We start from the raw sequence: 26479 nt of genomic DNA, 5'->3' as shown, positions 1-26479 counted from the left end.
ACTAGATAACTGAATACTTTCAGCCCTTCAGTAGATCTGTGACAAGAGACAGTCACATGTAGGTAGTACTTCATTTTAATGAGTCATAAGTTAAAAACGCTGGGGATCTCTAACCTGTCGTATAACTCTACACTCTACATTAAGATTTTCTTTAATTGGAATTAATAAGGCCCAGGGCCAAACCACAGAAAAAGCCACAAACCCTTGGCCGCCTATTATACTGTAGCTAGATAGATAACTAGACTTATCTAGCCTCTTAAGACCCGAGCTCTAGTTTGATATGCATTTTTGATTTCTCTTTGCTATTTGGGCTTATTGGAACTTGATAAGTATAAAAACTAAACATCATCTTTTGACATGATGTAGTTTTAGAGAAAAATTATGTCCACAAATGTGGACACTCGGTCTGAATTTCCAAAAAAAAAAAAAAAAATAAAGTCACCTTTGTGTAATTCAGTGCAAAACTCTCTATTTCCAGCCTGAACAGCAGTCCCCCCCGATTGCTTTTGCATGTAGAAATAACACACTAAATTTCTTTAACACATGTTGAACATCACTGCAAACAGTTTCAGCAAGACATATGCCAACAAAATATAAAACATTCAAAGCATTTTGCATGAAAAACTGGCAATGCCCTTTTCTTTAGGAACATGTACACGCTTATTTGTGAAAGGCTGTGTAACAGTTGCGATCAGCTTGTAAACACAAGAACACCTGCACCAAAATGTGATGTGCACACATGTAGAAGCCAGGTCACGGCAACTGGACTTTCTGTTCTTTAAATCTGAAACGTTTCACCACCCATCCAAGTGGCTTCATCAGCTAGATCCCACATATACTATCAGTTCCAGTTTAAAGTTTAGTTTGTAGTGGGCCACAGTTAGTCCTCAGAGTCCTCTTTTCAGCCATCTAAACAACATGAATGTCTGTGTGGGTGCAGAAAAAAGTCTGATTGATTCAGATCAATGCCAACACTCAGAAAGTCTGACAGCATTCATGTGTAAACAGGAACAGTCTGGGGTAAATCAATCTAAATTGCAATGTTACCACTGTATGCAAATACAACCTGAGCAGGGGAACAGTTGATGCAAATTAAAGCACATTTGCAACACAACAGTTCTCCACTGCTACACACAACCCCCCATGTTGCAAACACCCCAGTTCACACTCACAAACCAAGTATTCCCTTTTGGTGCAGAGGCTGCATTTGTCCCACAAAGTGTTAAGAAGGAGTTTGTCATATGCAGACCACACCCTCCAGGATTAGAGGCTCCTTGTTTAGACTGTTGTCTTCTTTGGGGGATGCAGGACATGTCATTCATCCACCTTTGGGTACCCCCTCAAAGGTACCCCCTCACAAAGACCAAGAGGAAGATCAAGGTTTGGGGAAAAAAAGACCTTTAACTTATTTCTGGATGTAGTCAAACATGACGTATTAGACATATTTTTAGTGGGTCCCATGAACCTTTTGCCACAGGCATCCTTAAGAGAAATTAAAATGTTTGAGTTTTCTTTAAACATTCATCCTGGTTTTAACAATGTGCTGAAGTTTTGAAACCAGTGACACAATTTAGACCATGTGAAGTATAAATGATCAGGTCTCAAATACAGGAGACAGTGAAACAATGTGATGAAACTTAACTGAAAGCAGACAAAGGTCATAAACACAATCGACATGAACGTATCACAGGAGCAAGGAGGTGAGTGATAATCTGTCAATTTAAACCTGAAATGTCCTAAAGGTAAGGCAGCTGTCCTGATAAGAGCCATTTGTCTTTGGGGCTTAGAAAAAGAACAAACTATTTCATGGCCACTACATAAAAAACTGCATGTAGTAGAGATAAGTTCATTTTCTATGAGCAGAATAAATTTGATTTCTGTGCTTCAGTCATTTATATATATTTACTGTTATTATTTACTGTTTTATTATTTAATTACAACTTTAAGTATTTCGATACTGTATTTTTTTTTTTTAGAAACTACGACTTTGAGACACTTTTAAAATCCACCGAGGTCAGTGTGTTGTTTTAAAGTCAAGAAAAGTTGAATATAAGACAAACACACAACGTGAATGTAGAAATGAGCAGGTTGCAGAGCAGATACCCGCAAAATGCGTTTTTATTTCGCTAAAACAACAACACGCGATCTAGCGCCGCCAAATCTTTTCGTTTGACTTTGCAACACTCCCATAAAATCGTAATTAAAAGACAGAATTAGACTCGTAAAATGACAAACTGAGAAATATATTCCTGCTGATTATCTGGTGAAATAATTAAATTAGTGTACAGACTAATGGCGAGGGAACCTTTATTGTTGTGAGCAGGGACGACAAATCCTGTAACACCATCCTGGCTTCACCATCAAAACCATCCGGTTCATTCATAAACAATCTGATGCAAGTTCCAGTTCCAGGCTGGAAATAACAGGAACACCCTCTGAGTCAACAATTCACAAATAGGCAGGTGAAGTGGGACAGGATTTAGTGAATCTATCTCCAGATCACAAATAAACCACAATAATATACAGGACAGGAAAACAGTACAGTGTATTATGTTTAAAAAAAAATGTAATTAAGTTTTTTTAAACCAGACATCTACTGGTAGTGTAGTAATATAACACAATACTTCAAACGTTGTTCTGCTAATCATTTATTTATTTTTTAATTCAAACATTTGTTAGTTTCAGCTTCTTACACGTGGAAATGTAATGATTTCCTTCTGTCTTCTTTGTAAATTATCCTCTGGATTGTTGACCAGACAAAATAAGTCATTTGAAGACGAGACACAGCTGGCAACTTGGGATTTCTCTCTACATTTGGGCATTTTATGACAACTGATTCACTGAAGCGTCTATTTCTCATATTTTAATGGTTTTCATCCTGAGGTCGCAGTTGTTTATTTTCTTGCCCCACCTAGTGGCTGGAGAGGGGAAAGGTTTCCACTCAGTCAGTTCTCATTAAGGATATTCATTAAAAGTAAAAAAAACAGTCAGTAAATAAGTTGTTGTATTACAGACACTTACCCCACCACATCACATATACTGAGTACAATAACACAATAATTAAGCCTTTGTATTTAAATTGATATCCCAGACTGTATTAAATCCTTACAGCCATTAAATGATGTATCTTTTTTAGTTTTTCTAACTTACGCACATATTTGACATTCATGCTTTGGTTTGTATTCATCTTGTTTGGTGATTCAAGTGTTATTTGGAAGTTGCTTTAAGAAAAATGTGCCAATAAACATATGTCGTTCACCCTGATATTTAAACATTACACAAATTACACACAAATTACACACGGGGATGTTTATTATTGTTTTTCTAGGTTGTTTGGTAATATTTCTCCACCAGAATTATACGCAGTTGTCAGTTTATTAGGTACGCCAAGTTAAAACTAATCCAACAGTCCTGCAGTAGATGATGTTCAATGTGTTCAAACTGTTGATTCACCTTTGTGATCATTGTGTATTGCACTACAGCACCTCTCTAAAACACTTTTATCTCAGCGTACGCTAATAAACTGGTCTCACCTTAAAAGACAACATGCACACACTATAGACTTATGTAAAGACAATAAAACATCATCAGATACAAATATTAAGAAAACAACACATACTTACATATTTTAGGTGGTAATAAAAATCTTTTATGGGGGAGTTTCAGCAGATGACCAGAGGAATAAATTCCTATCTAAGGCCCTGCTGATTTCCTGATGAGCAACTTGTGTGATGCCTTAAGGCAGCAGACACACACACAGCCCCTGATTATGAGCAGTCCATTGACACAGAAACTTGTTGTGTTTGAAATGAAGTTTTTGCCTGCTGCTGTGAGGGTCTTGCTGGTTTTAAGTCTACAACACAAATACACAAATAGTATTCTGTAAAAGTACACACACATAATGAATCAAATGGAAGCGTTGCAACAAAACATCAACAAATACAGTGGGTACGGAAAGTATTCAGACCCCTTTAAATTTTTCACTCTTTGTGTCATTGCAGCCATTTGCCAAAATCAAAAAAGTTCATTTTATTTCTCATTAATGTACACTCAGCACCCCATCTTGACAGAAAAAAACAGAAATGTAGAAATTTTTGCAAATTTATTAAAAAAGAAAAACTGAAATATCACATGGTCATAAGTATTCAGACCCTGTGCTCAGTATTGAGTAGAAGCACCCTTTTGAGCTAGTACAGCCATGAGTCTTCTTGGGAATGATGCAACAAGTTTTTCACACCTGGATTTGGGGATCCTCTGACATTGTATGTGTAACATGACACATTTTCAAATCCCAGAGAAGGTAAAAAAAATGCTTGTATCCATAGAAACATCAGTTACAATCACAATGACTGACATAATGCATGAGTTTATAAAAACTTTAGGTTTAGATTTAAAAGACACCCTATGTTGCATTAAGCAATTTAGCAGCATTCAAAAGGGAAAAAGTAAAAATAAATGTCAACACAAATACTTAACATTTATTTGTTTTGACCTTAATGGAAGAGTTAATTTTTTACTGTAACAAAAACAGGAATGTCGGTAGAAACAAATCAAAACACTCCAAACACAATAGCGTTTTTCTGAATTTCCAACAATGTATCTATCTATTTAAATACCCCAATATATTTTTTTTAGCTGAACATAAGAAAGTAATAAATGAATTTCACAGGCACTTGAATGTGAAAACGTTTAAATCTTGGTAGTGGAAAGTGCTTTGGTTTCCTGGACAAGGTTAGTGATTTTCTAAGATCTTAATAAAAATGCTACAGAGACTTGCAAAATATTGGCAATCATATTAAACGTAAGACCTTTGTAAAATGTAAAAAGTGCAGGGCTGTTTATCAGTGGGAAGAAAACAGATACAAACATAAAAAAAGTCTGTTCATGAAACATTTGGCCCTATTTCATTCACAGTTTAAAAAACTGAAAGCATGTTGAAAAACAATTGATGTGTTTGATTTAGTCTGTTGGTACAGTCTGTATATTACATAGTGCAAATATCACAATATCAATATAATCTAAATCTTGGTACAATACAAAAAGTTGTACCTTAAAACTTTACAACAGAACACAGGTAAACATCACCACGTTTCCCTGATTTGTAAAATTATCCAGCAGATGTTGAGTCGTGTTGTTCTTCTCCTGACTCACTGCTCTGGTTTAAAAATGTGTTTAAAGACCAGAATCACCAGTGTGTTATTGATAAAACCATTTTTGATCAGCTATCCTGATGAAATGCTACAAATGTGCTGTCATGTTTGATTAATAGTACTGTTTTCTCTAAGACTGCATGTCTAACTGTCTTTTGATTGGGTTTGAACCTCTCACATTCCTCATGTTAGTGACCGCTGCACATCTAAAACTATTCAGAGGTACAATTATAAATTGTGTAATTCAGTAAACTGGGTCAAAACAGATCCTCAGGTGATCTGCCTTTTAAAGCTGGACCCCATGTGCCACTGTTTGTTGGGATGTATTTGCCTGCATGTCTGTGCTTCATGTTGAGATGGACCTGTTCCTCTCTGCTTCTTCTCTCTCCTCCTCAGTCATCGCCCACGATTGAATCTTACCGCTGCCAAATATGGTGTAGATGAGAGCACCGCCGACGTTGATCCCACCTGCAGCCCAGAACACATTCCTCCAGCCGGCCAGAGTGTGCTGACACCCGGGAAAGAAGAGGAGGCATCAGGAGGGTATTACAAAGACTGCTTTTTGCAAAACACATGGTATTAAAAGTCATTAAAATGATGAAAGTAGAAAACTGTGTGTGAGCATCTGTTCAGTCTCTTCACAATTTCTTTGAGTAAAGAAATCATGTCATTTTAGACACTCACATCTTTTGTAAAGTATCCTGTAGCAATCGGTGCCACAACTCCAGGAATGGTCCCAAATGTGTTGGTGATTCCCAGAAGAAATCCTGCATACCTGCAGGACCGGGACAGAAAAATATCATTTCTTAAAAATACAAATGTAGTGAAACGAGGGACCTCAAGTATTTAACCTGTTTTCACAGAGATCCAAAGTGGAACCAGCTTCAGGAACTCAACCTTACATTTGCACTATTTCCATTGAGTTATCTCCTGTATTACAGAGTCTGACAGTCAGTTTTCATCTGTGAGACATGAGGCTCAAAACTGGATGAAAACCTGCTGTTCAAACTGTGTCCACATAAAAACAATGACCACATGACTTTTCATGTGTCTGTGAGTGACAGTTCTGAAAATTGTTTAAGGAAAAAAACCAAAAACCAAAATACATTTTCTGGTTTCAGCTTCTCAAAAGTGATTTTCTGTTTTATCTGTTTCATATCACCGTAAACTGAACTTGGTTTTGGTCAGAAAAAATAAACAATTTGAGGACATCACTTTACTTCTGGGAAACATAAATGGGTGAATTAACCAATAAAGGGAATAAACATTAGTTGCGGCTCTAGTTCAAATAAATGAAACATTTCTGAGCAGAGAAGAGCACCCACCGAGGAGCGATGTCTATCTGGTTGATGAAGACTCCGGCGGCACTGGTTCCTCCTGTGGCTGTGGACAGTGTGAGGAAAGTGACGGTGAGGATGTGACTGCAGCCGGAGAAGCTCACAGCCACGAGGAACGCCGCAGGTAGCAACATACCTGCAGAGAGACAAACTGAATCTAAACCATGGGGCAGCATTACTGAATACTGCACACTGGATAAAAGAAACAACTGTGTCAACAGGTTCGCTCCTACGTGGAACGTACTGTATGAGAGATATGGGACAGTTTGTTGGATTCACCAAGTACAAAAACAAAATTCACAAGTGGTCCAGACCAGTTGTACGAGGGAGCTAAATTAATATACTGCAGCAGAGAGTCACAGAATTTTACTAAACTGTGACAGGAACACCAGCGAGCAAACACATGTTTGTTGACTCGCCTGTGAGGGTGAAGAGCTTGCGTACGACGGTGACGCTGAACACCCTCCTCTCAATGAGGCTGTCTGCTACAACTCCTGACAGTGTGGAGAACAACCAGCCACCGAGGTACGGCAGGGCGGACAGGAAGCTGTTCTGGAAACAGACAGACAGATTTCTTCAGATGTTTGTTGTGTTTGTTGAATGAATGACTCCAGTGTCTTTGTTTACATGCCTGAAACAGGTGAACTGACCTACAGGCCTGGTCTTAAAACATATGGTGGATTTCCTTACGAGAATGCATGTGGATATTATACCTGATGAACACAAACCTATTTTTAAAGTGAAACAGAGGAACAAATGGATCGAAAACCTCACCGACTTGAGGTCAAAGTGCAGGATGTTGTCCATGTAGGTGGGCAGCGAGGTGAGCAGGGTGTAGTAGGCCCAGTTTGAACACATCTGGGTGATGATGATGGCCCACAGAGGGATGGACAGCAGCATGGGCAGCACAGGCACAGACCAGCCATGACCTGTGCCCTGCAGTGTCAGATCAGATAAACAACAAAATCTATAATCATAATCCACAAACAGAAAATGATAAGAAAGATCACATCTGCAGGGAATCTACTTAGAACTAACGTTACATGAAGTAACGACAGTAAAAAAGCCTTCAGGGTAGGGAGAATGTAAAATCACTTGTCACACACATACGTCGACAGGGAAATAAAAATGTTTGTGTATGTACATTTTTAAATGCAAACTAACTTTCTGATAATTGGAACTTTGAAGAAAAAAACCTCCAATAGATAAATAACAAAAGGACAGCCAGGGGAAGTAAGAGAAAGCAAAATTAGGAGAAATGGAAAAAGGAAGTCTGATAAGGGAACTGGAGACTTATACTACACCGCAAGGAAAAAAAAAACTCCCATTTGGAGTGAAGCTGTGAGGGGCAGGTCAAATTTGAACTACTTTACTTAGGTAACAAATAAATTGTGTTTTGACAAAACAGTTACCAGCAATGTTTGTAAAACCTAAAGGTTGCTACACAAAAAAATCCCCTCATGTCTAATGACACAAAGAGAAACTGTAACAGTGGACTTCAATAAAAGCTGTGGAGATGTTTTGTTTTGGTTTCTCTTCAATTATATGGACAATAAGATTATACTACATCTTTTCAACTCCGCAGATTTAAACAATTTCCAAAAAATAATTTGTCTAATTGTATTGACTTTTACTGCTTCCTCGGTTTTTAACCACAGACGATGTGAGATGCACATTGCACTGAAGAAATAGTTCAAGTTTCACCTGAGGTCCAATAGAGTTTATGATGTAATCTCTCTCCTCTTTGCTGATTCGTCGATGTGTGCGAGGGTCATCTGACACCAAAACAAACCAGAAGACGGCCCAGAGGCAACCAGCGCCCCCTGGAAGAGAAAGGGAGAAAGTCAAAGTTTTGTTGTACAAGGCGGTGAACAGTGCTAGTATTCAGGCCTGATGTTATAACTAAACCGAACTGCTACACGTGTATCATACACAGTATTTTTGGAGCCCAGTCAGAGTAAAAAGTAACAGTCATTGTCATAACCCAGTGAGAAATAATGCTCTAATATCAGAAGACTCTGCAGGGATTAGCAAAGTTAGCAAGTGAGATCGACACCTCAAATGATCTTTTGGTAAAACAGTACTTACAACTTTAGTAATCTACAAATTACTGCAATATCAACAATAACCAACTCTTCCATATTCATTATTTACTGTATATCAGAGAGGAAACATATGTCCTTTGTGTTTAAGTGACTTATGTTTGTGCACCTCTGACCCTAAACTGTGCATTTTTCCACCCCGGCTCCTTGTGATGTATGAGATCATATTTAAGTTTGTGTGCATTTCACTGCCTCACCGCAGAGGTAGAAGACGGCGGGCCAGCCTAGTGTCTGGCAGATGTAGCCGGTGAGCGGTAGAGCCACAAAGGCTCCAAAGCTGGCCCCCGATCCCGACAGGGTCATCAGACGGGAGCGCTCTAGAGGAGGAGCCCACCGAGCCCACATCGCCATCATGGCTGGGAACGTCACACCCTGAAGAAACAGAGTGAGACAAAGTGGTGAGAGCCGATTGCTATCAGTAAAGATCCTTGATGCGCCATTTCAGATGTTTTCTCTTCTGGGAGGGTGTAAAGACTCAACACACAGGTCACAGCAGCTGCATTTCCACCCACTTGTTTTTGTGCAATTTGTACAGAGGAAATCTGCATGGAGCAATGAAGACACCATAACAAACATAAAGGCCATATCTCCTTAATGTTTCCTACTCAACACAGAGTGAATTATTTTCACCTGTTTATCTCGATGCTCTTTAGTGGATGGGAAGATGCATTAAGGCATATTTTATTTTACCACCTTTCTCAAGCCTCTGTTAAAATTGTTTACATTGAGTTTTATTGACACATCCTCATTTACTAGAATATTACTACAATTTTAAATGACAAATACGTTAAAGTGATCACATTGGTAGATGTTATAGACTGATTTTATATAGCTGTGATCAGGACATACGAATGAGTTTGTAATTTGTTTTTCTTGAGACCTCTGCCATACCCGTCATCGTCTTACCTCTCCGAAGCCCTCCAGCGCTCGCAGTGCAAACAACCAGTACAACCCAAGCTGAGCAGCCAGAGGGGTGAGCAGGGTGAGGGCAGCTGTGCCCAGCACACCCATACCCAAAAAGATACTCCCCCCATAGTGACCGGCCAGGTAACCTCCTGGGATCTGTGTGCCCAGGTAGCCGAAGAAGAACGCTCCAAGCAGCCAACCCTGAGTCAGCGAGTCCCACTGGTACTGAGGGATCTGAGAAAGACGACAGATGGAGGGAGATTAACAGGTGGAGAGGGGAACCGAGGCAAGGTGGCCTACATTTTTATGGTTTTAGGGATTTTTCTGTTTACCTAAGACCATCAATATCACAAAGACCTGAATTTAACACCTTTTCCACAATCACACTGGTCAAAGAAGTCAGAAATCCAGTAGGTCCTGCACATGCTCTGAACTATTTACAAAAGGACAGAAAAGAAAAGCCAGTACCCCCTTTGGTTGCAGAATAGTCTCACTGGTGTTTTCTGTCCCTGGAACCAGTGGACAAGCATGGACGTTGGAGCTGTTCTTCTCTAGTGCAGGGTCCGTGGTGTTCACCATGGCAACCATGGCGACACTGAGATTGACGCGGAGACCGTAGACCACGGAGAAGCCGAAGAACATCAGAACAGCCAGGTTGAGGCGTGCCGAGCAGCACTGAGGAGGAACTGTTCACATGCACACCAATGATGTTTACATGTAGTGTCTCTAAACTATGAGGCTAAATACAAGTTCTTTTTACAGTGTTTACAAACTTAATTTATGTAAACGCTGGATTTAGAGCATTGAAGCGTTGAGTGTTAGCCCATATTAGAGAGCTGGAAATACATGTAGAAGAGTGAGCAGGTTTCTGTTTTGAGGCTGAACATGGTGTTTACATCTTAAATGCTCCTTAAACTGAGGATGAATATGGAAAGTACAGTAGAGCAAAACTTTTGATTATGGCTTTTAACTGGCTGACTTCATAAATGTAGCTGAAAGGTCAACTAGAGCTCATTCAGCTACACATTTTCAATGTGTCTTTATTTCAGTAGCATGTGATCTCAGTTTAACTGCTGCCATCTCATGGTCACTGACCTCATTCAGGTTTTACATAACAAGTGATCTCTAACCAGGACAGTGCTGATAGTGCTGCAGCTAAAGTGGATGTGTTGAGTAACCAGATGTGTTTGTCACATTCTCAAAGCTGTTTGCCGAAAGCTGCAGTTTAGCAAAGTAATTACCATGTTGTTGAATAATCATTACTGCAAACCCCTCCTGTTCTGTGTCACTCACTGAGTCTGAGACACATCACACTACTTTGTGTTTATGGAAACTCTAGTAATTAATGTTTCTAGTAACTGATAAGTTAATCATCAGAAAGGTTTTGTGCAATTTAAGTAATTTTTCAAGCAAAAATGTTTTAGCCTCTCATCTTGTCCTATGTCACGTTTTTGGTAGTTGAGCAGCTCACTGTGGACGCAGCAATGAATAGATCAATAAGTAATGAAAATAATCAAAAGTTCCAATCCCAACGTCCATATGAAGAACAAAAAAAAAAAGCTGCTGCTGCTGCAAACAGAAACACACACCTGCATCAGTCTCGATGAGGCACTCGCTGTCTTCTTCGTCCGAAGGGGCTGAGTTGATGGAGTAGCCATTTGACAGTGGCATAGTGGTTGGCTGACTCAGTAAATATGAAGTCTATAAAATGGTCTCAGTGAGCCATGGTGTGCAGGAAACACGCCTGACAGACACATGTAAAAATCAGAATTTAGAAAAGACTAACATTCACAAAGAGGATGTGAGATAAGCACATGACATGTCAGGTGACACATGCCAGCTCTGGCTGGTTATTAAAAAAAAACCTGGTACGCAGCAGGTTTTCTCACACACACACACACACACACACACACACGAAGACAAAGACACTTACACTGGATCTTTATTCTCTGAAAGGCTTCGCTGCTGACCCAGGTTGTGAGATGCTGAAGACTGATGAAGGTGATGAATCCCAGACTGTCGCTTAATGTGCTTTACTGAAGTGGAGTCGGTTAACAGGAGAAAAAATGGTCATAAGCAAACGCAGACCATATCACTTCAAAATGTCAACTTTTCAGGAAATGAGGAAACCATTTTTCAACCAGGGGGGTGTCACACATCTCCTTCCAGACTTACCAGTGTGGTTTTAAAAAAGGTTTCATGGAACCAAAGCCATGTTTAAAACTTCAAAACAGAAGTCTGAAGACCACACTGAAGTTTGTTTTCTAAAATTACTTAAAAAATAAATAGGGATCCAACTCTTTTGTAGGGGGAACTGTGTGGTACTACACTGGTCATTCAAACATACCCACATTTATTCTGCGTTTTTGGGCTTTAGTGGGATGTTTTTCCTGTGTTTTCACTGCAGTATTCAAGCACAGCATGTAAATCAGCTCACACGAGTGTAATAACACTTTACATCATGTATACAGATATACATTACTTAGAATATTAGACTAAATACATATTGATACAACAACACAGGACTATCTAGTTTAACAGAAACTAACTAATAAAAACGTAACCAGTGTATTAGTTAGCTTTAATTCCTGTTTAATAACAACTTATGTACTATTTCCTTAAATACAACTTACCTTGTCAGCGATTTTAAACGAAGAACCCTTGGTTAAAAGAGTTGGTTCCGTTGTGCAGAACCTAAAAGGACTAAAACTGCACTAAACAATAATTATGTCATGTCACAGCCGGCACGACAACAAAAGACGCAGGTTTCTGTTTTTCACCCACGGAGAAAAAGAGTCATGTGAACACAGCGCGTCTGATCGCAGCACTGACTGTAAACACACTGGATCGGCTGCACCTGGTGTGACGCTGCCCAGAGGAGCCAGTTCGAATGTTTATAAATTAGTACTAAGGTTAGCCGACGTTAAGGCACAGGCCCCGCCCTCTAGCGTTAGCGATGTTGCCAGGTGGGCGTAAAAATGTCGAAATTGGGGATTTTAAATGTAATTCTACGTTTACAATGTATTTTTAGACCATGACGATGGATTCCACTATGGTTCAGCTAAATTCCAATAAATCGGCTTCTCCTGTCATCTTGTCACTGAGCTCAGCTCAGGAAACTCGGACTGTATTCTGTCGATGCTCAATAACCAGAGTGCTGTCAAAACAAAACGTCCATTTGGGTTTTACAACTATACTAAAGCTTATTTTTCAGTTAATTATTTTGTTTTGTTTCCGTTTCTTGCTGTAACCATAGTTTGGAAACACAATTTGGGGCCAAAGAATAATTTAAATAACATTAATTTAGCCCATTTACCGTAAATGATGGGTGTAGTCAGTCAAGTCTGGCAACATCGGCTATTAGTTTACGGGATGTTGTGTGGAGTTTCTGCTGTTAGCTTGTGGCTGAAACAACACATTGTGGTGTAAAACTAACATTTCGTTGCTATTTGTTTGCTTTTCTTCCACAAAACTGTTTATTTAACGACGTAAAATGTTTCATGTCCACGACCGTTTTTAACGCGTTGTTATGGCAACGAATGCACCTCCTGTGCTTTCTCGACGCAAACAAACACAACGTTATAACCAGCTGAGAGCCCTTAGACTTAATTAGCCGCACTAATTCATACTCAACCCTAAACTGTACATCTATCGCCGCCATCATGGCCCATTACAGAGTAAGTATATGGTCTTTCTGAAGCTGTTTTTTTAGTTTCATTTGAAGTCGGTCTTACGAAAGACGTGCTAACTAACTTAGCTAGCATCATAGCAATGTGTGTTTGTCCGCGTGTAGCTGGGCAGTGAACGCACCACAGGTTGATGCGTGTCTTTATTTTATTATTAGTTAGTCCACATGTTTTGTGCATGAAAAACAACAAACTCATCCAAACCCACATGATTATTTTGTTAGTGGATAAACCAGCCAGACGTGTGCTGCTAACGTGTCAATGTTTGTGTTGTCTCAGGCCTCAGAATCGAAGCGAGAACAATTTAGAAGATATTTAGAAAAGTCCGGGGTCCTTGACACGCTAACAAGCGGTAGGTGAATAAGCAATTCAAGGACATGTCTGACTTACTTTCCACCTTCATCTCATTCACCGAGTTTGTCCTTGCAGTTTTAGTGGCCCTTTATGAAGAGACTGACAAACCCAACAATGCACTGGAGTATCCTTTTTCCTGTGGATGCAATAGCTGGTGGTTATAAACAGGTGTTGCTGTGGCTTAAATGAGAGTTTGTGACCCACACCAAAGCAAAAGAAATGTGTATTTTTATGAGGCCTCAGAACTCATGAACTTTAACCTCTATACACTATCACAGTTCATCTTGAGGGCCTCATGTGAGAACAGGTGACTTTTAGTTATTTGTTGTACAAAACAATTTGACTTTGCATCTCGTAAGACTTGGAAATAAGGTTCTTCATAGATGTGGTTTAAATGAAAGTTTTACAGTTCCTGGAAACAGTTTCTATTTGAGTCAGTGCGCCAAGACGAGATATCCAGCAGGCACTATAAAAAACACAGTTTTTAAAGTATCTGTGTCATCGGGTCATAACCAGCCTTTCATCTGCATGACAAGTGCACTAACCTTGTCCATTGTCAATTTGTCTTTAAGAATCTATGGGACAGTTACATATTTTAATTTTGCAAGTAAAAATGATAAACACAGCCCTTCAGCAAACAACTGTTAAACACTGTTCAACTATACTGAACTACTCAGTGCCTTTCCTAGATAACTGACCCCAGCAAGACCCCAGTTTAAATTTAGTGTACACATACTGTGGCGTGTTGCTGTCATTTGTAAAATGCTGAATACAGCAGCATGGATGCCGTACAGGGCAGACCTGTGTATGAGCAACATACTAAATCATTGTCTTGAATGACCCCAGAGTGCAGTAAGTCCAGTTTTCCAGACTCAAGTCATCTGACTGTGTTTAAACCATTGATAATACAGAATATTAAAGTAGTGCAGTGGCTAGTACTGTTGCCTCACAGCAAGAAAGTTCTGGGTTCAAATCCTGTCCAAACCTAGGGCCTTTTCTCCCCCCCAGGTACTCTGGTTTCCTCCCACAGTCCAAACACAGGTGGGTTAGGTTAATTGGTGACCCTAAATTGGCCATAGGTGTAAATGTTTGTCTCTGTGACACCCCTGTGATAGACTGGTCTGTCCAGGGTGGACCCTGTCTCTCACCCGTGATCCTGGAAGGATAAATGAAGATATACACGTTGACCTTAACCACCCACATAGTTTCATAAAGCTTCATCTCAGTGCAGCTGGTCCAGAGCCAGCAGACACTGAGGCTCTTCGTATGGAGCTGGCTGATCTACAACAGCAGTGTAACCTGCTGATGGAGGAGAACAAAGAGCTGAGAAACAGGGTGAGATGCTGGTCCAGTTCATGGCTAAATGTACAGACGCAGAGCTGATTGTGTTGGAGTGTGAAGCTCTTAACTTCTGCTTTTCTGTCCTTTTCCAGCTGATGCAGTACGAACCACCGCCGGAGGACGGAGCAGCAGAATAGACGTGTTTTTTCACTGCGAAAAATAGGAAAACATTCAACAATAGCATTTTTGAAGAGTATGCAGATGTTTATCACACAGCAGTGGGTGTACAGTGAATAGTAAATCAGTTAAAATTTTTGTCACAGAAACATTTTTTCCATTTTGAAAATAAAAGTTTTTTTCCAGCGTTTGGTGTCAGTGATTCTGTGGGTGCTTTCAAAAAGGCGTTTGATTCATTGAGTGTTACTGATTTAAAAGTCTGGTTATGTAACAGCACACTGTGGCCTAAAACATTATGGATTTCTGTTCCTCATCATTCAGACATGTTGGACACAACCCAATCGTTAGAGACCCATCTGGATGTTTTAACCGGAAATGTGAGAAAACACTGACCACTGTGTGAACCAATGTTAGAGTAGTTAGTCTTTTTAAATATGCTCCATGGTTTTAAGGGCACATTCTCCATGGCAGTAGGTAACAAAGGCTTTTGTGTGTGGAAAGTGCTGCATCCAGTGTCCACATGGCTTATTGAGTGTTTGTGTACAGTTTATATCTGCAGATCAGTGGGAGCTCGTCTGCTACTGGCACTGCTCGCCGCTGACACTCGGCGGTTTGGAGAGGAAGTGGTGGGGCTGTTGCTCTCACGGCTGTGTCGAGAAACAGAACTCAGCTCCCCCGCAGAGTCTGGGCTCTGGGACCTGCTCGGTCTCTTGATGTCCGATTTACAGAGCATCCTCGCTCTGGGGCCCACACAGCTGCTGCGCGGCTTCATGCTGCTGTTCCCCTGGTAGGACTCTCCGCTGTCCGAGCCATTCCCCTCCATCACTGTGGAGCAGTTCCACGGTGGGCTGATCCTCCGTGACTTCCTTGCAATGCCTGCCAGTGTAGTGCAGGAGGGGGTGTCTGCTACAGGGAGGGTGGGGTACTCAGAGCTCGGACACTCCACATCCTCATGATGGGATGAACATTGTTCCTCTGGTTCATCCTGTTTGTCAGCAGGGGGGGAACGGGTCTCACTGCTTGTGTTGTTGGAGTTGCTGTTCTGCTCTGTGGGGCTTGGGACCCCCTCTTTGCCATCCTTATGGCTTTCTGCTTTTGTACCAGGGTCTCCTTGTATTGGCACGAAGGCTGAGGAGGCACTGAGCAGAGGGTAGTTGGGGCCGTTGCCCTGCTTCTCCAACAGTAACGTGTATCCGCTTGGGGCTGTGGGGATGGTGCTCTTGCGTCCCACATTGGTGCCTATGCAAACCTGTTGCACAACTGAGTTCTTTTTTGACTTGCTGACATAATAGTCATCAAGGTCTTCCTTCAGGTGTGGGTAAAAGCTCAGGATGCCCTTCTTCACCCTCTTGTAGCCCAGGTGCATGAGCTCAAGAAGGCTGAGGAAGAGAGAGATGCAAGCAATCGTTTGCATGAACATCATGAAGACAGTCTTCTCTGTGGGCCTGGAGACGAAGCAGTCCACCACATTAGGACACGGGTCTCGTTCACACTTGTATAGTGTGCTCAGGTGGTGTCCATACAGGATGTACTGACCCATCATAAAGCTGACCTCCACCACTGAACGAGTGACAATGTGAGCCACGTAAGTACACAACAGAGAACCTCTGAGCGGTGCCTTGTTGAGCTTCCCCTGCTCCAGCTGCCTCATCTCCTTCTCGATCCGCCTCTTCACCTCCGCCAGCTCCACGTCCACCGCCTCCAGCTCCCGACGGAGAGCCACCTTCTTGCAGTGCCGCTCCTTCTCCAGGGCTCGCAGTTGGTAGATGGCGTGACCCATGTACACCAGGGAGGGCGAGGACACAAAAATCACCTGCAGCACCCAGTACCTGATGAGGGAGATGGGGAAGGCCTGGTCGTAGCAGACGTTGCGGCAGCCGGGCTGCTCAGTGTTGCAGATGAAGTCTGACTGCTCGTCATTCCACACGTCCTCCGCTGCAACGCCCAGCACCAACATCCGGAATATGAAGAGGATGGTCAGCCAGATCTTCCCGACCATGGTGGAGTGGATATGCACCTCCTCCAGGATCCCTCCAAGGAAGTTCCAGTCTCCCATTTTTTACACTTACACAGCTAAAATGAGCAAGGAACAAATAAAAAGTTATGATTATTAAAATACTGGCAGCCAACCCATACTGATAAATATCTGAGTTTTAAAATTGATAAATGCTCATGGTTTTTACATCAACACCTAACAAACCATCTTGAAACAGATCCCTAGATTGGCTTTTCAAAATAAATACTAGTATAATTCTATTTTTTAAAGAATAAAAGTATACAAATCAGGAAAAAATATGAACATGACATTTCATGTTATATTTAGAAAAATATTGATGCTGAACATTTGAGGGCAAATGTATTTGTCACGCACACACACTTGTATTTCAGAGACACACAATCTCTCTCTCTCACACACACACACACACACACACTTCCTAGCATGGCTCTTTAACAACTGTGACCGTGATTCAAAGTAAACAGCATATTTTAGTTAGAAAATCAACACGTGGACAACTTTGTAAAAGTGACTGGGCTAACTACATTTAAATGCTCCTCACTTGCTAAACCTAAACCTGTGCTTCTTCCACTTGTAACAAGAGTATTTGCACATTGTTGTATTATTTTGTTCAAAGAAAAGATCTAAATCCTTCTTCCATCAATGTTTTCTCTTAGAAAAACAGTTAATCCTGTTACAAACGAACCCTCATCCATTAGACATCAATTTAAACACTGAAGAAACTATTCTGACTGTATGAGATAGTAGAATCGGATAGTTACACAACACAACAGCATCTGTGACCAACTCTAAAATATACTGGAGTTAACTCACCTTTCATATTGGATATGATGTAATGAAGGCCTTCCTGCAGTATTGCTGCTGTTGTTGAACAGTCCTACAAAAACATCTTTTATCCTGCTGTAAATGCCGAAAGCTTAACGCAGAGATTTCAGTCTCCACTGTTGTTGAAAACTGGACAACAACTGACCCCTGCCACCCCTCGCTGTTCCCAACTTATAGCCACTGAACACAAAAACGATCAATACTGTTGCAGTGCTCTGTTGCCATTTACCTTGCAGCAGTACGAATGGACTGGGCCAGTTCCTGAGAGTCATTAGGGGTAAAATGTGTCTGTCGCCTACTTCAGGCTGAACCCAAACGCCCCTGAACTGGTTTGATCCTAAATTTACACAGGACTGATTTTTTTTCATCAAATGATTATATGAATAAAACAAAATGTGACCACTGGTTTTGAACCATATAATGGTGGCAGGTCAACTCAAACCAGAACACAACAGACCAACTTCAGATCCAGGAGTCACTTCGTGTCCAGTGTCAGTTACTGTGCTGGGTCTCGCAATCTGGTCTTTTAGTATTTATAATAAAGTGGAAAGGTGGATTTTCTATCTGAAGTCATTCTGCTCAAACCTGGGAATTCATATCCCCTGTGGTGATGGCAGCTACCCAGGCCCACAGCAGCGTAGTCCACCTGTGGGAGCATGAATGTTGTATCCAACAGGGATGAGACAACACAGCGACTTGTGTTTTTAGTTGAAACTGATGATAATTCCAACTTAGGCAAATTGGGAAAATTGGACAAAATGTTTTTCTCCTGTAATTTATACCAAGCTACAACTAAGTGTTACTGATAGAAATGAGAGGCAGAGAGTGAAGGTCATGTGGTGGGAGTGCAACCTGCTGAGTGATCAGAGGTTTGTCTCAGTCATGTATGTATCATCTCAGCCCTGTTCTGTATTTGTAACCAGCCCAGTGATGTAGCTCACACCAGCTGCTCTCACATCACACCCTCTGCCACCATCCTATGCATTTATAATTTTTCAATCCGGGATCAATGGGGCATGTCCGATTTCATACATGGATGCTTCTTCACTGTGAATCTAATTTAAGTTGTTCCTCCCAGCTACTGTTCCATTAAAAGGAAATCAATAGACACGGCCCGACTGACAGACGGTGCTGTTTTCCATGCAGATGACTGCAGACTGTGGATGCATGTTTATAAATTATACTGAAGCACCTATTGGACATGCAGGTGAATTCATTCTGATGTGTCCACCTTCAAGGATCAGGGCGGAGACTAAAAGCAACAATAAATGTGACTGACACTGTTCAACAGCACAAACAGAAACCATGCATTGTTTCCTTATACAGAACATTATCCATTTATTACTCAAAATAACAGCTTCTTCCTACTAAAGATAGAAGATTAGGTGAATAAAACATGCAGTGACAAGATTGATTTAGAAAAATTAACACACAGTTGTGTAAATACCAACAAGCAACTTCTGCTCCTCCTTCCAGAACCAGTATTTGGAGAAATGTTCCAATATGAAATACCTTTTGAAACATCTACTCTTACAGAAAATACACCACAAAATTAAAACAGCTTGTTGTTAAAGTCACTGGTTGACAACATTTTAACACTTTTAAAAGAACCACAGCAGCATTTCCATGTATTTTAGCACATATTCATATTGACATCTCTGACAACAGATGACATTCTTCACATTTAGGCAGCCAGTGGATTTAATTTCATTATAGATAAACCAGCTTAAATTGATTTGAAGCTTAATTTGATCACAGTGAATGTCATGTCTGCTTTCAACTTTCTAGATGTTACTACTGCAGGATAATTCTGCATGATTTTCAGTTCAGTCTGAACTACAGTTATTCAGCTGAAGTGGACAATTATCTCAATAATGTTCAATATGATGTTACTGAGAAATTAATAAGAATTGAAAAACAACAGAACTACACTTCAGCTGTGGACAGTTGGTCAGTAGTAATAAAGTATATTACTTGTTATAATGTGATAAAATACATGGAAGCAGTGGTTTGAGTCAACAGATTCCTTTTTTAAAATACTGAATGTTCTTTCTTTGCAAAACTGGGTGCATAGGGCTGAGAAAACAAAATGACCAGTAACTGTATATAAAAAAAGACAAAAGATTATTCCTGGCCAACTACCACTGAACATAGAAACTGATGTCATGTTCCTATCAGGAAATATTACCAAAACTAATTTATAAAACCAAGGACCATCATTGTTCTTAACATGGAGCTACAAAAACAAGGTTTCTACATATGGTTCAGTGGACGTTACATTCATGTCAAAACAAAGAAATCTTCTCTTAAATGACCAACTCAGGTCCATCTGACTGAATGACTGTTAGAGGGGGGAACAGATCGTTTCTAGCGTCCTCCTGTCTTGCGTCCGGCCCAGGATCGGGACCGAGAGCGTGAACGAGAGTGTGATCTCGATACCGACCGGGATCTGGAGCGGGAGGGGGAGTGAGTCCGTCGCACTTCTTCCTCAGCGTAATGGGAAGTAGATGCCAGGTTGACGGTCTCTCGTGGGGAAGCGGATCTAGAGCGCGATCGAGATCTTCCTCTGGTCTCTCTCCGAGGCCTCTGCCTGTGTCTGAGAACACATGAGAAAAAAGGTTATGAAAAACAAGACCTGCAGAGGCCATTAAAATCTCTTAAGCCACTAAGAACATCATATGTACAATTATCACAGTAAAAAGTGATGTCTAATCTGTTCTGCATCTGAACAACTTGCTACACAATCACCCAGTTAGATAACATGTCTAACACCAAAACAAGGAAAACACACAGTTGGAAACATAAACCAGAGGGACGGTCAAGAGGACGATGACACTGTGGAAGAAAGAGTCACAACACTGGTCACTTGGAAATGGATCAGATTTTTAAAGAGTCAAGAGTGTCATCTTACGCTAGTGAGTTTGACAAAATAAATGTGTGACAGAGTCTGGAAAATATGGTGATCTAGGTTTACCTTTCGTCCTCGTGGCTCCTGCTTCTTCCTCTTCCAGACATCCGTGCACGAGAGCTGAAAAAAACAAAACAAAAAAAAAAAAAAAGTTATTTTTCCCTTTCAAAGAAGAGTCTGAGAAAGTGGTTTTCACTAATGAGTTAATGACAGAAAAACTCACTCTCGAGGGCTCTCAGATCGTCTGCGCCGACGGTCATACGAAGGGCTGCGTGATCTGTATCTGTCGTAGCTGCGGCTGCGTGAGCGTCTGCGCCGACCGTCACGATCGTAGTCGTCGTATCGGGAGGATCTGCCTGGAGAGCGCCTTTCCTTCGCTTTCATCTGATTTGGTGCTGTTGTAAAGGAACAGTTATGAGAAAGTAACTACAAAGCAGAAAACACAAAAGACATCCATGAATAAGTTTGTGTGGAACTCCCTTGAGATCTCCTCTGCAAGATTTATTCTATCTGTATTTCTGGTTTTTCTAATCATATACTCAGGAGGAAAACTATAAGAGCTTGTCTGTTTGCCTTTACTGCTATCTTTGAAAATGCGTTCTGTGAGTTTGACAGCATGAAAACACAATGTGCTGCAACAACAGGCAGTGGCACAAACAAACATTTCATACCTTCCTGAAGTTTAGTTGACTGCATAATGAAGCAGTGACTGCAGTTGATATCAAGATAAACATACACAGAATCGCAGAGAGAGAAGTGGAAGTGGCTGCTGTTTCTGTCTGTTCTGTGTTTTAGATTTCTTTTTTTTTTAAAAAAAATATCTTTATAGTTACTTTATACACACACTCTATAGTTATGGATACTCACTCTTTCTGTCGCCCTGTGCAAACTGGATTTCAATCTGCCGGCCACACACCCACTTCCTGTCCAGGCTGTGAAGAGCATCCTCTGCATCGCGCACGTCCTCAAATATGCTGAGTAGTTAAGGGTTTTGTTTGCTCAGGTTTCTGATCAAGGCCACACAAATCTGAACAACTGTTTCTCTCTCACGGATGTGAAAGGAGCAACAGCAACAAAACTCATATTCATTAATTTCACTTTCAAGAATTTCTGGTTTTAAGTCATCAGTAAGTTTAGCACCGTGTCCTTATGTTGTTCACTTCCTCTTCATTTGCACTCTGTATGTTACAAACATGTAGGAGAGTTGGAAATCATTCATCAAACACTATTTGTGTGGCCTGATTTCTAAGGCAAAACATTTTAAAAGGACAATTAGATAATTTTTTTCAAACTGTTAGACAGGTGGGAACAAAACAACATAGAAATACAGACTCTTTTGTAGAGATAAAAGATGAAGCAAGCTTTTCAAATACATCAGATTATTGTCTGAGGGATCAGGACAGTAACCAAACAAATCAGACACATTAACACTTGATTAAATAGTTTTGATCAAAAGTAAAAAGCCATCGATATCACAGGGACAGCTGATTTTGGCGTCAAATTTGCGGATTTGTCATGGGAGGATACAAAATAATTCAGACTTGTTACCTTTGCCCATGCTTGACTTTGAACTTCATCTTGATCTTTACACTCTTTAATCGACTCCCAGAGACTCGGGTTTCCTGCTTGCCTTTTAAACCTCTTTTCTTTTCCCCATTCTTTGTCGCCATATCCAAGCTTTGTCTCCGTTCCCTTTTCCTCTTCATGCTTTACTTTCTCTTTTCAACCTTTTCCCTCCCTCTGATCCTGAAGGTCTGTGTGTGCCTTGTCTTTACAGCTACTCTATACGGGTCTTTGTTACTCTTTGTGGCTGGTTCCACAACTGGATGCTTTTACATTTTCTGAAGCAATAACAGAGAAATACGTGTGTTAGATATTTAATCAAATTATGTGCAAGAAAAACACATCACAAAAGCATCTCCTCTGCTGAAAGAAAAATGCAACAGTTTGTTAGAGCACAGCTGGAAACTCATTGGTAAAGGATATTGAATGTATGCAAATCCTCTTGGTTGACGTGTATAGAAGTCAAGTGGGATGTAGACATCTACTATCGGCCCATAGCGGCCAAACTCACGCCGCAAATCCTCAGGCCTGAACACCGTAAATACAATCATGACTCAACTGACCATCATGGGCATCTCTGCCTTCATCAACAACCAGTAATAACAGCTGAGAGAGCAGCTGGTGAGTGAGCTAAAGGGACAGTTCACCCAAAACACATTTGTAGGTCTTACCTGCAGCCACCTGTCTCCATAGTTTATGTTGTTTACTTTTGTTTTATTTGAGTGAAAAATGAGTTTTGCGATCAAGGGCTTTTTCCTTTTGAAAGACTGATTTGCATGTTGCTTATTTTCAGTAAACATGTATATCAGTACTAAAATGTATGTGTAAATTAAAATGTTATTTTAAGTTTTTATATATGTAACCTCTGGCTAATGTGGACCTATTGCAATTCACAGTACTGAGAGTGATAGTCTCAATCAATCAATCAATAAATAAATAAATAAAAATAACTGCACGGCTGTTTGTGTGTGATGAAGGGACAGTATCTATGACTGCGAGATGCAAAGCCGTGGAAGTCACCTGAACAGTGTACGTGCCTCATCAAGAACCAAATCAAAATTAATTGATTATTTGAAATCAAATCAAGAAATCAGTGCAGGTATCCAGGCCTATTGCTAATCAAGCTCTTCTACTGTGTTTTTGGTTAACTGTCCCTTTAAGATATGCACACTTTTAACATGCAAATAAGTGTAAAACCCACTAACACGTAAAAAACTGACAGACAGGTTTGTTGCTTCATTCAGGTTCCATTAATAATATAAAGCACAGTCATCTAGCAAATTAAAAACACATTATCTGAAATGCATGAGTCACGGTGTTATCATGATGAGGCGAGTACAATTAGCACTAACATGGTTCCTCCACAATCCAAGTCACACTGTGTCAACCACCTCTGCTCAGTACAGATGTAAGATATAAGATTATGATCATATTCCTTTAGACAAACTAAAAGGTAATAGGAAAAATGAACAGCCAATAAAGAGACAGTAGTATGTTCCTAAATTGGATCAAGCTGTGAGTGAATTCTCAGTCATCCAGGTCATTATAGGCCACAACTGGACCTGAGGAGCTTTAAGATGTTTACATTTTGTTCTAGTCTGACTCACCTTTAAGTGTATATTCAGAAATGAATACTAAAGGTGTTCTTATTAACTTAGATATGTCCATGTAGTTTGTTGAGCCGACATTAAAAATGAATAGATAGATTAGTTTCATACAGTTTTTGTTAATGGGACCCCTTGGACAAATTATTATATTAATTATTTTTGTTTTATTTATTGCTTTTGCCTTGAATTTAAAAAAATAAAAGTTTGTAAAACGATTAAGTAAATTTAATTAAGGCCAATTTGAAGGTATTTGCACTTTACATTTACACTTTTCGTTGATCAGTTGATTATTGGCGATTAAATCGATTAAGGTTAACTGAAAGAACATTAGCTGGATTACCTAAAAAAAAATCAAGTGGTACTAAACCAAAATGCCGTTCAGACGCTTTTTTTCTGAAAATCATCAAAATAAACTGAAATATCTTTTACTGGTTACTATGAGCTATTAGCTGTGTTAGCGTTAGCTTATTTATAAACAACGTGCGTGGTCAAAGTATGTTAACGAAACGAACACAAAGAAACGTTAGAATTTCAGTCTCGGGCAGGTTTTGTGATTTTAATCGTTGTTTTAGTTTAACTGTGAGTAGACTGTGCTGTCTCCGGTGATTATTTCACAGATTTAGCGCCTCAGCACATTTAACTTCTCCGTGGAGGCTAACCTCAGCTAGCCGCTAAGCTAACGCAGCTAGCTGCCGTTAACAGGAGTTAGTGAGCTTTAGTTCACGCACGATCTGCGGGTCCAGTCGCGCCCGAGTGTGGACTTACCTGGACTCATCGGCGATGTTCCTGACAAACAAAGACGTGTTTGGAGGCCTCATGTATCTGGACATACAATTAAACTCACTCAGCAGGAAAAAAATTTACAAAATGAATCCAGCAGCGAAAAAATAGAAACGACCTGCACATGCGCAGTAAAAAAAGCGCCTTCTGTCTTCTTCTTCTTGACACAAAAACCGGGTAGTAACTTTAACAACCACGCACAGCGCCCTCTGCTGTCTGTCCGACGTAGTTACTGCAGACATATAATGAATGACCAAACAGATGCAAGACGACTACAGCTAACCCAAACTTATGCAAAACGGCTGAAATATAGTTAATATGTGTCCCATCAGCTGAAAAATGACATAGAGAGATCTAAAATGACTCCAGTGAGATATAAAATGACCACAAAGGGTGGGTCTTTACGTGTGGGCCTTCAGGACCTATTGACTCACGCTCTGCTCATGCATTGAACTGAATAAAAATAAACACATGGGTGTATTTGATCATTAAAATTTATTCATTACTGTGTTTAGCTGTGTTTATAGTAGTGTGGTTTCCAGATGGCCCCTTGCTTGAAGCTGAGACTGTCTGGGGTCCATGAGGTTCTGATCAGGCTCGTTTACTCTTGCTGATGAAAGTTACAGAGCCAGCAGTAGAAGTCTGGAAAATTAAGAATGAAGGGTCAGAAAGAAAAACATGTGTGAGTCCCATAATAAAACAAATAACAAAAAAAAAGTCTCCCTCATTTTTACAGTAGTTTTCAAAAGAATTAAAGCCACTGACCTCAATCATCTCGTCGCCTTGAATCTCTCGGACAGAAGTGAACTTCTCATTCTCAGCGATCAGTTTCCCATCCTCCACTCGAATGGTGCACTACTCAGAACCAAAGACACTGAAGTGACACAAGGTCCTGCTCCTGCTGAAGCTCCAAATTTATTTCTGTTTATTAATTTCTCACAAGCCAAATGTGTAATTGCTTCAAATTTGCAAGTCATTCAGAGACCTAAATATAGTCAGTGGATTTAAAAGATGTTATCATTAGATTTTTTTTCCCAAGACACAGACAATATACAAGATATAGACATCTTTTCTTAGATATATTTATGTGTCAATAATATGTGCATACTGTATATATTTGTACTTGCTTTTGTGTAATTTTACTTGTGTGTATATTTTAGATACACAAACCTGCAGACTGGTCTCTGCACTGTGACAGTTTTCAGGTTAAAAAAAAAAAGATCATCACCACATATAAAACTCTGTGATTATATCACGTGGAAGGAGTGTGGCTCTGGTAATACCTTATACTTTCTGCCATCCACAGTGGTAAACTCTGTCTCTTTTCCAATGCTGAACTTCTGGACTTTGGTGAAGGCTGGAGTCTTTATTGTGAAGGTGAAATTTTCACCGTCCTGCTCGATCACAAACACTGGTTTGACTTTGCCTCGCATTTTGGTAATAATTTCAGGTGCACCTTAACAGGACATAAAAAAGTAGACATTAGAGCCATACACAGGTAAATAAATGCTTTAAATATGAAAATGTCCCTACCAAGTTCTTTCAGGTACTCGTCAAGATTTTCCTCATGATAAACTTGCCAGGTGCCGGTAAAAGCCATGCCTGCTGGTCGTGTTGCTTGCCTGAGAATGTTTGCTGTTCTTGTCATATCCCTTCACCCACAGCTGGTTGGCATGTTGGGGACTTCAAACTCCCTGTTATTGGGACTGGAGTTTCCAGTGAGAGGCAGGAAGAGCTGAACTTTCTGTTTCCTCATTCATCAGCTGTGGTGTTAAGACTTTTGACG

General features: G+C 40.3%; 5 protein-coding genes across 6 annotated transcripts; 1 reads left to right on the top strand and 4 right to left on the bottom strand.

Moving 5' to 3' along the window:
* Positions 1-4249: 4249 nt before the first annotated feature.
* On the bottom strand, positions 4250-12374 carry LOC113126829 (sialin). Its single transcript, XM_026300989.2, has 12 exons — positions 12129-12374; positions 11429-11531; positions 11085-11239; positions 9964-10181; positions 9496-9729; positions 8787-8961; positions 8192-8310; positions 7262-7423; positions 6907-7039; positions 6476-6623; positions 5835-5925; positions 4250-5658 (listed from the first exon to the last, which is right to left on the bottom strand). The coding sequence occupies exons 3-12, from the start codon at positions 11164-11166 to the stop codon at positions 5497-5499; spliced, it is 1524 nt and encodes a 507-aa protein (XP_026156774.1). The 5' UTR covers positions 11167-11239; positions 11429-11531; positions 12129-12374; the 3' UTR covers positions 4250-5496.
* An 87-nt stretch (positions 12375-12461) lies between these two features.
* mycbp (MYC binding protein) lies at positions 12462-15180 on the top strand. Its single transcript, XM_026300992.2, has 5 exons — positions 12462-13172; positions 13461-13533; positions 13611-13659; positions 14741-14870; positions 14969-15180. Exons 1-5 carry the CDS (start codon positions 13158-13160, stop codon positions 15011-15013), a joined length of 312 nt encoding a protein of 103 aa, XP_026156777.1. The 5' UTR covers positions 12462-13157; the 3' UTR covers positions 15014-15180.
* Positions 15181-15299: 119 nt separating this feature from the next.
* On the bottom strand, positions 15300-18298 carry gja9b (gap junction protein alpha 9b). Its single transcript, XM_026300990.1, has 2 exons — positions 17824-18298; positions 15300-17066 (listed from the first exon to the last, which is right to left on the bottom strand). The coding sequence occupies exon 2, from the start codon at positions 17047-17049 to the stop codon at positions 15541-15543; it is 1509 nt and encodes a 502-aa protein (XP_026156775.1). The 5' UTR covers positions 17050-17066; positions 17824-18298; the 3' UTR covers positions 15300-15540.
* An 846-nt stretch (positions 18299-19144) lies between these two features.
* srsf10b (serine and arginine rich splicing factor 10b) lies at positions 19145-24829 on the bottom strand. Of its 2 annotated transcripts, none has more exons than XM_026300987.1 (6): positions 24679-24829; positions 22730-22834; positions 21611-21714; positions 20967-21138; positions 20810-20863; positions 19145-20431 (listed from the first exon to the last, which is right to left on the bottom strand). In XM_026300987.1, exons 1-6 carry the CDS (start codon positions 24741-24743, stop codon positions 20203-20205), a joined length of 729 nt encoding a protein of 242 aa, XP_026156772.1. In that variant the 5' UTR covers positions 24744-24829; the 3' UTR covers positions 19145-20202. The 2 variants fall into 2 exon arrangements, with proteins under 2 accessions (XP_026156772.1, XP_026156773.1); XM_026300988.1 differs by lacking the exon at positions 22730-22834 and adding an exon at positions 22292-22584 and having other exon boundaries at positions 21611-21717; positions 24679-24816.
* A 379-nt stretch (positions 24830-25208) lies between these two features.
* On the bottom strand, positions 25209-26433 carry fabp10b (fatty acid binding protein 10b, liver basic). The gene is made up of 4 exons (XM_026300197.1): positions 26227-26433; positions 25977-26149; positions 25459-25548; positions 25209-25335 (listed from the first exon to the last, which is right to left on the bottom strand). Exons 1-4 carry the CDS (start codon positions 26339-26341, stop codon positions 25285-25287), a joined length of 429 nt encoding a protein of 142 aa, XP_026155982.1. The 5' UTR covers positions 26342-26433; the 3' UTR covers positions 25209-25284.
* Positions 26434-26479: the final 46 nt, after the last annotated feature.

The sequence above is a fragment of the Mastacembelus armatus genome, chromosome 11, assembly GCF_900324485.2.
Source record: "Mastacembelus armatus chromosome 11, fMasArm1.2, whole genome shotgun sequence".
In the NCBI taxonomy this organism is placed as follows: domain Eukaryota; kingdom Metazoa; phylum Chordata; class Actinopteri; order Synbranchiformes; family Mastacembelidae; genus Mastacembelus; species Mastacembelus armatus.
Note: the sequence above shows the minus strand (reverse complement) of the source record. Positions and strands in the feature narration are given on the sequence as shown.